This window comes from Salmo salar, chromosome 02 (assembly GCF_965601325.2).
Source record: "Salmo salar chromosome 02, fSalSal1, whole genome shotgun sequence".
In the NCBI taxonomy this organism is placed as follows: domain Eukaryota; kingdom Metazoa; phylum Chordata; class Actinopteri; order Salmoniformes; family Salmonidae; genus Salmo; species Salmo salar.
The window spans coordinates 28,596,751-28,608,191 of record NC_138292.1 but is presented as its reverse complement, the minus strand read 5'-3'; the positions used below and the strand labels follow the sequence as shown (position 1 = coordinate 28,608,191).

General features: G+C 42.4%; 1 protein-coding gene across 1 annotated transcript; it reads right to left on the bottom strand.

Annotated features, from left to right (window-relative positions):
* Positions 1-360: 360 nt before the first annotated feature.
* Positions 361-10,089, bottom strand: LOC106579439 (melanocortin-2 receptor accessory protein 2A-like). Its single transcript, XM_014159347.3, has 3 exons — positions 9,628-10,089; positions 8,905-9,004; positions 361-1,957 (listed from the first exon to the last, which is right to left on the bottom strand). Exons 1-3 carry the CDS (start codon positions 9,749-9,751, stop codon positions 1,453-1,455), a joined length of 729 nt encoding a protein of 242 aa, XP_014014822.1. The 5' UTR covers positions 9,752-10,089; the 3' UTR covers positions 361-1,452.
* Between the last annotated feature and the right edge of the window lie 1,352 nt (positions 10,090-11,441).

Genomic DNA, 11,441 nt, shown 5'->3' with positions numbered 1-11,441 from the left:
GCCACTGTGAGGACGATCAGCTGTCCATCCTGTCTCCCTGTAGCGCTGTTTTAGGCGTCTCACAGTACGGACATTGCAATTTATTGACCTGGCCACATCTGCAATCATCATGCCTAAGGCATGTTCACGCAGATGAGCAGGGACCCTGGGCATCTTTCTTTTGGTGTTTTCAGAGTCAGTAGAAAGGCCTCTTTAGTGTCCTAAGTTTTCATAACTGTGACCTTAATTGCCTACCGTCTGTAAGCTGTTATTGTCTTCATGACCGTTCCACAGGTGCATGTTCATTAATTGTTTATGGTTCATTGAACAAGCATGGGAAACAGTGTTTACAATGAATATCTGTGAAGTTATTTGGATTTTTACAAATTATCTTTGCTAAGTTTAGTTTTATTTAGTCACAACCTTCTATAGACTTGGCAGACGAGACTGATATGACATGTAGGTAAAGCATTGACAGGAGCAACACATGGTATATAAAAAGTTGTCTATAACAGTTTATAGTGAGGAACAGGTGTGCTACGATTAGTACTGAACAAGAACAACATTCAGACTGCTGTTGAATTGGAAACCCAAGAGAAGAGTCTTGCCTTTCTGGTGCATTTTGGTTGTTGCATCAAATTCTCCTTACCTCTTCTGTTGTCGTCATCCCTTTATTTGATTCCTGCAAGGCTTCCGCCAATATACGGGGGGGCCGAGTGGCGCAGCATTGCAGTGCTAGAGGCGTCACTACAGTTCCGGGTTCAATACCAGATGTTTCAGAACAGGCCGTCATTGGGGGTCCCATAGTGCGGCGCACAATTGGGATAGGGGAGGATTTGGCCGGGGTAGGCTGTCATTGTAAATTTAAAAAAAATCTTAACTCACTTCCTAGTTAAATAAAAAAAAACACAAAAACATTCTAAAGCAACTTGATGAAGCTGAACTTCCAGTTTAGTGTTGAGATGTGACGTCACAAGTTCTGGCTCTGCGTGGGCAACCTTGTTGACATAAAGATTAGAAAAGTAGCGCATATCACATATCTATATTTAACTCTGTATTGTTAATTAACATTAAATGTTTATATATTTTGACTGTACAGTATTTCAGCCTGAACCAAATCTGAACAGAATGAAAATGTCAGGAGGTACAGTTACTGTAGGAGGATCCAGAATAATCCAGAATGTCCTCACAATGGAGGTGGTGTGAGAAGCTGGAACCACAGCCTAATTAGGAGACCTTGCACTGTACATGACTGGCACAACACAGAATGTTAGATTAGGACTTATTTGAACCTCCATGAATTCGGTTCACACAACTCTATATAAGGCTGGTGAGTCCTGTGATGTCCTCATAATTATCTATAATGTCCTAACGGAGGTGGGTGTGAGAAGTAAGCAGGACCATAGTCTATTGTGTGATGGGCAGGACAGTCCATCTTCTGAAGGGCGCTACGTGGTCGATGACACTCCCCCTCTAAGATGATTGGTGGTTCCCCCAGTCAATTGTGTGATGGACCCCATGGGAATGATACTCCCCCTCCATGATGATTGGTGGCTCCCCCAGAAGCAGATCGTCCGCCTCCAGAGCGGAGCTGTGCTCGGAGTTCACAACGTTAGGGATGTTGAAGAGGGACAGGGACATTGCCTCTCTGTGGTCAGTCCGGTCCCCCCCCAACATGGCAGCCCCTTGCAGGGCACGGCTGACACCTACTTCCATCCCCACCACCACCCTCTCCTCTGGGCTGCCTGACCTGCCTCGCCCCGGCCCCTGGACCAGCCCTCCTCTGGATGCTCCCACAACTCCTGCCCCAGCTCTAGGTCTGGACCCCCCCTGGGCCTGTTCCTCATTGATGTGGAAGAGAGAGCGGCTGAGAGAGGAGTCCAGTTGGAGGCAGGGCCGGTTGTCAGGGTCTGCAGGGGGGCGGAGGTCCTCCACACAGCTGGTCAGATGAACACGCTTCTTACAGGGCTCAGCTCCTCTAGATGGGGGACAATTGAGGACCAGGAGTGTATTAGAAGAGAAATAGGTGTGACTACCTCACAATTAAAAGTGAAAAACATAAGTTGCCTTAATCAGAATCAAGGAGGATAGGGAGAGGGAAGAAAGAGACATGGATGTTAGGTAAGAGAGGACAGGGAGAGGGAAGAAAGAGACATGGATGTTAGGTAAGAGAGGACAGGGAGAGGGAAGAAAGAGACATGGATGGTAGGTAAGAGAGGACAGGAAGAAGGAAGAAAGATATGGATGTTAGGTAAGAGAGAACAGGGAGAGGGAAGAAAGAGACATGGATGGTAGGTAAGAGAGAGGACAGGGAGAGGGAAGAAAGACATGGATGTTAGGTAAGAGAGGACAGGGAGAGGGAAGAAAGAGACATGGATGGTAGGTAAGAGAGGACAGGGAGAGGGAAGAAACATGGATGTTAGGTAAGAGAGAACAGGGAGAGGGAAGAAAGAGACATGGATGGTAGGTAAGAGAGGGTATCATGTATTCCCTTTTGGGGCGTATGACTCTTCCTTCATGCTCAAACAAGTCTAGATTGAATAATCAATGCATGTTTGGAAAGAGCTGTGTGTTGCGTGTCCGTTGGCTAATTCTGTGTATGTTGGCACTCCTGTGTATATTGGCTCAACACCATATTTCTATCCTCTTAGCGGGTGTCTTTGTTTTTTGGCTTTAGCTCAGCTCAGCTCAGTATATAGCTGCATTGAAGCAGGCAGAAAGAGAGAGAGGGAGGAAGGAAGAGAGAAAGCTGAGTAAATGGATGTCATGGCGTTGGACTAGAGCAGTGGAGCGCTGTGATCAGCAGACCTGGGAGGTTAACAGGCTTGGCCCTGGTGGGGCCCCTTGAGGCCCCCTGACCTCCATTACTGAATACAGCAAGACAATTAGCTCCTCTACTCAGCAGCCAACACTCATCAGCTCTCACATTCACTTAGGGCCTAATAGGCTGTGTTTAGACAGGCAGCCCAATTCAATTTTTTTGCCCAGGTTGGCCTTTTGACCAATCATTTCAGATCTTTCCACATCAGATCTTATTCAGAGCTGATCTATATGATACAACTACCAATTAGTGAAAATAAGATCAGAATTGGGATGCCTGTCTAAACGTAGCCATAAAGAAGAGAAGCCTGATGTGTCAACACACCCATGCATGCGCACGCACACACACACACTGGGCTACAATTGGAAATGCAAGATTCAGGGAGACTGATGGGTATCATTTACTTTTTCATTTGTTGTTATAGTCACACACACAGAGACAGACTTCCAGCCTTAACTAGTTGGTCACATTAAATGCATTAACTGCCATCCTGCTTGCTGTGCTGTAGTCCTGCAATAGATAGAGCCTAGGAAGTATCAAGGTAGAGCAGCATGCTGATCAGTCACTGATCCCTGCATGCTGTTTGTTTTCATCAGCAAGCCAGTGAGGTCTGTCTGGAAGGCAGTGAGGTCTGTCTGGAAGGCAGTGAGGTCTGTCTGGAAGGCAGTGAGGTCTGTCTGGAAGGCAGTGAGGTCTGTCTGTAAGGGATCCCAGAGCTGAGCCTCAGCCGAGCCTGGCAGAGATCCACTCCAGAAGAACAGATACACACAGACTCAGGGGCACAGCTCTCTGACAGCTAATGAGAGAGCCGTGACAGCTGCCACACACACAGTCACAGGGATAAGGGTGGTTCAGAGAGCAGCATAAAACGTTCACAGGGGACAACTGAGCTTAAAGAAAGAGTCAGTTTACAGACAGTTGAGAAAGGGAGAGTGTGAGGGGATGAAGCTCCAAGAGAAAGAGAACTCAGACTGCATGCAAACAGACTGCATCATCACATTGCCGTACGATCATTTCTATGCAATTGTTGCAATCTATGCACGGCATCACCACAATCAGAATCACACATGGACGTTTTATGAATTATCTTCCAGCCACATGCCAGGTGTGTGTAACAGGCTACATCCCACAACTTTATTATAAATAAAAATCACCAATAGCAATATAATACATAAAACATGATAGGTAACACTTTATTTGACACCCAGCGTCATAACAGGTTAAGACACGGTCATAACCATGTCATAATATGTAATAACAGCTGACATAACCTGGTATAATATGATCATAACACTGTCATGATAAAATATATATAAACCTGTTGTGACGTATATTGTGTTATTTTATGGCTGGTTATGACACCTACATAAGAGTGTGAAAACCCACAAGACATACCACAGTAGTTATTTTATGGCTGGTTATGACACCTACACAAGAGTGTCAAAACCCACAAAACCTACCACACAAGGCAAAACATTCTATTATACCATATGCTACTTGTCAACAGTGTTTTTATGTTATATATACAGTACAGTACCAGTCAAAAGTTTGGACACACGCACTCATTCAAGGGTTTTTCTTTATTTTTACATTGTAGAATAATAGTGAAGACGTCAAAACTATGAAATAACACATATGGAATCATGTAGTAACCAAAAAAAGTGTTAAACAAATCTAAACATATTTATATTTGAGATTCTTCAAAGTAGCCACCCTTTGCCTTGATGACAGCTTTGCACACTCTTGGCATTCTCTCAACCAGCTTCACCTGGAATGCTTTTCAAAGAGTCTTGAATGAGTTCCCACATATGCTGAGCACTTGTTGGCTGCCTTTCCTTCACTCTGTGGTCCAACTCATCCCAAACCATCTCAATTGGGTTGAGGTTGGGTGATTGTGGAGGCCAGGTCATCTGATGCAGCCCTCCATGACTCTCCTTCTTCATCAAATAGCCCTTACACCTGGAGGTGTGTTGGGTCATTGTCCTGCTGAAAAACAAAATTCTAGACCCACTAAGTGCAAACCAGATGGGATGGCGTATTGCTGCAGAATGCTGTGGTAGCCATGCTGGTTAAGTTAGCCTTGAATTCTAAAGAAATCACTGACAGTGTCACCAGCAAAGCACCCCCACACCATCACACCTCCTCATCCATGCTTCACGATGGGAACCACACATGCGAAGATCATCAGTCCACCAACTCTGCATCTCACAAAGACCAAAAATCGCACATTTGGACTCATCAGACCAAAGGACAGATTTCCACCGGTCTAATGTCCATTGCTCGTATTTCTTGGCCCAAGCAATTTCTCTTCTTCTTATTGGTGTCCTTTAGTAGTGGTTTCTTTGCAGCAATTCGACCATGAAGGCCTTATTCACGCAGTCTCCTCTGAACAGTTGACATTGAGATGTGTCTGTTACTTGAACTCTGTGACGCATTTATTTGGGCTGCAATCTGGGGTGCAGTTAACTCTAATGAACTTATCCTCTGCAGCAGATGTAACTCTGGGTCTTCCTTTCCTCTGGCGATGCTCATTATAGCCAGTTTCATCATAGCGCTTGATGGTTTTTGCGACTGCACTTGAAGAAACTTTCAAAGTTCTTGAAATATTCCGGATTGTCGTTTGTCTTTGCTTATTTGAGCTGTTCTTGCCATAATATTATGGACTTGGTCTTTTACCAAATAGGACTATCTTCTGTATACCACCCCTACCTTGTCACAACACAACTGGCTCAAACGCATTAAGAAGGAAAGAAATTCCACAAATTAACTTTTAACAAGGCACACCTGTTAATTGAAATGCATTCCAAGTGACTACCTCATTAAGCTGGTTGAGAGAATGCCAAGAGTGTGCAAAGCTGTCATCAAGGCATAGGGTGGCTACTTTGAAGAATCTCAAATATAAAATATATTTGGATTTGTTTAACCTGTTAGGGCTAGGGGGCAGTATTGACACGGCCGGATAAAAAACGTACCCGATTTAATCTGGTTACTACTCCTGCCCAGTAACTAGAATATGCATATAATTATTGGCTTTGGATAGAAAACACCCTAAAGTTTCTAAAACTGTTTGAATGGTGTCTGTGAGTATAACAGAACTCATATGGCAGGCAAAAACCTGAGAAGATTCTGAACAGGAAGTGGCCTGTCTGACAAGTTGTTGTTCATCTTGGCTCTTTTTATTGAAGACTGAGGATCTTTGCTGTAACGTGACACTTCCTACGGCTCCCATAGGCTCTCAGAGCCTGGGAAAAAGCTGAATGATATCGAGGCAGCCCCAGGCTGAAACACATTATCGCGTTTGGATAGTGGCTGGTCAGAGTACTCTGAGACTCAGGCTCGTGCACGAGGGCACGAGATGTTTTTATTTTCTCTCTCTTTGTACGTATACACGCTTTCCCGGTCGGAATATTATCGCTTTTTTACGAGAAAAATGGCATAAAAATTGATTTTAAACAGCGGTTGACATGCTTCGAAGTACGGTAATGGAATATTTAGAATTTTTTTGTCACGAAATGCGCCATGCTCGTCACCCTTAATTACCCTTTCGGAAAGTGTCTTGAACGCACGAACAAAACGCCGCTGTTTGGATATAACTATGGATTATTTGGGACCAAACCAACATTTGTTATTGAAGTAGAAGTCCTGGGAGTGCATTCTGACGAAGAACACCAAAGGTAATAACATTTTTCTTATAGTAAATCTGACTTTGGTGAGTGCTAAACTTGCTGGGTGTCTAAATAGCTAGCCCTGTGATGCCGGGCTATCTACTGAGAATATTGCAAAATGTGCTTTCACCGAAAAGCTATTTTAAAATCGGACATATCGAGTGCATAGAGGAGTTCTGTATCTATAATTCTTAAAATAATTGTTATGCTTTTTGTGAACGTTTATCGTGAGTAATTTAGTACATTTTTTGTAAATTCACCGGAAGTTTGCGGGGGGTATGCTAGTTCTGAACGTCACATGCTAATGTAAAAAGCTGGTTTTTGATATAAATATGAACTTGATTGAACAAAACATGCATGTATTGTATAACATAATGTCCTAGGATTGTCATCTGATGAAGATCATCAAAGGTTAGTGCTGCATTTAGCTGTCTTCTGGGTTTTTGTGACATTATATGCTAGCTTGAAAAATGGGTGTCTGATTATTTCTGGCTGGGTACTCTGCTGACATAATCTAATGTTTTGCTTTCGTTGTAAAGCCTTTTTGAAATCGGACAGTGTGGTTAGATAAAGGAGAGTCTTGTCTTTAAAATGGTGTAAAATAGTCATATGTTTGAGAAATTGAAGTAATAGCATTTCTAAGGTATTTGAATAACGCGCCACAGAATTCCACTGGCTGTTACGTAGGTGGGACGATTTTGTCCCGCCGGCCCTAGAGAAGTTAACACTTTTTTGGTTACTACATGATTCCATATGTGTTATTTCATAGTTTTGATATCTTCACTATTATTCTACAATGAAGAAAATTGTAAAAATCAAGGAAAACTCTTGAATGAGTAGGTGTGTCCAAACGTTTGACTGGTACTGTATATATATTTATTTATTAAAGTTGTTAAATTATTATTGTAATTGCACACACCTTGATGTCATACATGCACCTACCCCAATGCTCTGTTGTTGACAGGGATGAATGCAGGAGCAGATACTCTCTTTTTGACTGATGACTGATATGAGGGCATGTAAGTGATAGTCTTATCTGGCTTATATGATTATGATGGTCATAATGCTTCTTGACTTTGTCATAAAGTGTATTGTCTTAGTCCATGTAAAGTGACACAGGATGGTCATAATGCTTCATGACAGTGTCATAAAGTGTATTTTCTACAAGGTATTTAAAATATGATGAAAAAAACATGACTGTAAAGAATTCATTACAATAAAAACAAAGGATATAAGAGACAAACTTTCAAATGAAAGGAAACTTTTTGGCAGGAAAAAAAACTAATTTGAATAAATGTAGGTTTTCACACTCTTATGTAGGTGTCATAACCAGCCATAAAAAAAACACAATATATTTCACAACAGGTGTAAATATATGGGTCATGACAGTGTTATGACCATATTATTACAGGTTATGACAAGTTATGTCAGCTCTTATGACATCATGACATGATTATGACCGTGTAATAACACTGGGTGTTAAGTGAAGCGTTACCACATAATTGCATAAATGTATAAACTTTGATCTTGTAGTTTTTCAAATAAATGTATTGACCTGTCAAAAAATGTCTTGATGCTGTCCCATAAACACATAGTTGAAAGCTCTAGTTCGGCAGATGAGCTGCAGCGATGCGGCTCTTCTACCATTGAAATGAATGGACTTCCACCGGAACGCATACAGTTTAACGCAGTTTGTTTGCACGAGGCTAGAGAGAGAGATGAGCGGAGTGGGAGAGAAACAGGGCATTGAGGGAGGGGGAAGAGAGGGAGGGACCACCAAGGGAGAGATCTCTGAAAAGGAGAAAGAAAGAAGGATCAAAGCAGAGCGTATAGTAAGAAAAAAAGAGGGAGCTGACAGAGAGCGCGCCCACGTGAGAGAGAGCAAGCACAGTGTGCAAATGAGACATATGCTACAACCATGGATACAAGGGAAGAGGGCTGCTGATAATTACAATCCTTTACTAAGATGGCATCAGACATCAAAGTGCACTGAGACTGGGAGGGAGAATTGTCTCATTTACAGAGAGGAAAACCAAGAGACACTCTGAACCAGGCGCTCTCTGTGGTGCTGAAGCAGAACTAACCACAGCCTGTGTAAGGCTCTGCCACTAACACGCCTGGTGCTGTCCATGGTGCTGGAAAGAAAGTACCATAAAACTTTGAATATGAACAGCCACACTGAAAATGTTATTTACCTGGTGTGATAACTAATTGTGCATGCTAAGAAACTGTCCGAGCTGCTGAACCACCACTAATAAGCATGGTGCTATCCATGGTCCTAAAAGCACCATGAAACTTGGAACATGGACCAGTCACACTGTCTGCCATTTACCTACCGTGGAAAATAATTGTGCACATGTTAAGAGGCACTGGAAGTTGGTGGATTGCTAAGTAATTCACTTGATTGACATGTGATGGCTGGTTGATAAGGAGACTCACTCGGGATGTGGAGCTCCTGTCTTGGTGAGAAGCGTCAGGACAAAGAACATGAAGATGACAAAGACAGCCAGGCCCACCCAGAAGCCTATCACGATGGAGTCTGCAACACAACAACACTTGATTGACAGCTCAAATACATGTTTTAGTTCCAATGTATAGTAGGTCATTATATCTCATATCTACAGCATGACAAAAACAACAGTATTTTAAGCACAATGAGATGGAGAGGAGGGGGAGAGAGAGAGGAGGGCTATGAAAATGTATTATGTCTAGACTGGGGTGACATTGATTGGTGCATGTTATTCTAGAGGAAAAATAAATGTAATGATTGTGTATGTGTCTAATGTTAAGAGGCTGACACATACAGGCCTAAACAAGGAACTCCCTTACTAAGACACTCAGCATTGACATGCTTATATTTCTCTGCAGGGTTTACACTCTAAGGCGGTCCCCCCCCCCTCTCTCAATAGCTCTCATAAACCACACACACCCTCTACCTATTTGTCATCATGAAGAATATCTGCTGTACTTAACTTTAACTTCTAGCCACAAATATGAATGTAATGCAATGAGCCATGGCAATTATCATGCATAAATACATGCACACATGATTTAATCACAGTTTACTTCTACAATAAAGTAATGCATGCGTAACGCTGAGAAGATGGGTGAAGGGGGGGCGGGGGGGGGGTTCAGGACTGTAAATTGAGATCCCGTACTTACATCGGTGCGCTTTGAGTCCCTCGAACGAAACAGGCTCATCATCGTCGTAATACTCATATGTCCACTTGTAGTCCGGATCCGCAGCGTTTCCGCCTGATAGATTTGAGTGGTTAAACTCAGACATCTCTCAGACAAATAGATCCAAGAGCGCAGGCGGACTAAAGAAAAACAAAAAAGGCGAACGTTGAGAGACAGTTTTATTCCCCAACACCAAGAAAATAAAATAAATCTAGCGAAGTAGGCGAGGATTTCTGGAATTGACTCTCCGTTCAATAACACTGTTATTATATGAGGTATACTAAACTTCACCACACGCAGCTATGTGCTTACACGGCGAGCGCTCTCTCTCTCTCTCTCTCTCTCTGGATTCGGAACGAGGGTGCGCCTCTCCATTGACATCATCTTGAATTGCTTTCGGACTCGTGCGCTTGGCTTGGATGCGCAGAGCAATAATGAGTTGGAGGACGGGGAAATGGAGAGCGGTAGGTAGGATATGTAGCCTACACTTTTTTTTAGAAGAAAGGGACTGCGATGAGGAGAGATCTTATCACTATCCATCAAAGAAAATATTTATGCAAAGGCAAATGTGGCTTTAAAGATGTTCTGGATCTATGTTTTGGAATACTGTCAATAATCCATCATGTTCAAAGGTCAACCATACGCTATTTTATTTTCACGAAGCCACAGAGTGAAATTAAAGCAGCAAAATCCAGGCTATTATCCATCAAAGGTTCAGCAGTTAATTAATCAGTGGATGTTTGAAAAGGGATGATTTCAGAAGAGACATTTAATTCATCACTATTTGTTCATCATTGTCTTATTTAGGGATTAAATATTCCCCAGGCAGTGAAGACGAACTAAATTGCACAAATGCACAATACAAGCAAGGGCTTTTGGAGATATTAAGCTGAATGTTTTGAGCTGAAAATGAAACAATCACTTTAACATTGGTGTAGGCCTATCAAAAAATGACAATTTGAAAAAGATCAATCTAGAAGAAAATATGTTTACACTGGATGAACTCACATTGCAGTTACAGTAAGATAGCAATTTTCATTTTGAATGCTGAACTATAATGGCCTTGGGTGAATCATTATAGTACACATTCTTAACCCTGGGTCAACTTGTCCATGCCTCCCCTCACCTAGCAGGTCAAGACTAAAGAGAAATCCCTATGTCTGAAATTATCAACAGCCTACATAAGCAACTTCTCAAAGATAATAAGGAGACATTTATCAAAGCAGCTACATATAAAAAAACACAGTTACTGTAGGCAATATGAAAGATACAATTAGTAAATGCTCTGGTCCCCTTTTACAGTTAAAATATGCCGGCAGATTATTGACTATATCTGCCTAACATGGCTATACTGGCTATTATGTATGTGTGTAACCCTGTGTGATCTGCTGTGTGAATGGCAGGTCAGGTGTGCTATTCTATTGAGTCATCCTTCCAGACCTGCAGGCCAGTGTTTAGCTCTTATTAACCAGAGCTCAGGGGACACGACACGACACGACACAACACACACACACACACACACACACACACACACACACACACACACACACACACACACACACACACACACACACACACACACACACACACACACACACACACACACACACACACACACACACTCTGCTACAGCTAATTGGACCACAGGACAACAGTACCATATAACTGTACAATGCACCAGGGATATGGATCTTGTAGGTACAGTGAGGGAAAAAGTATTTGATCCCCTGCTGATTTTGTACGTTTGCCCACTGACAAAGAAATGATCAATCTATAATTTTAATGGTAGGTTTATT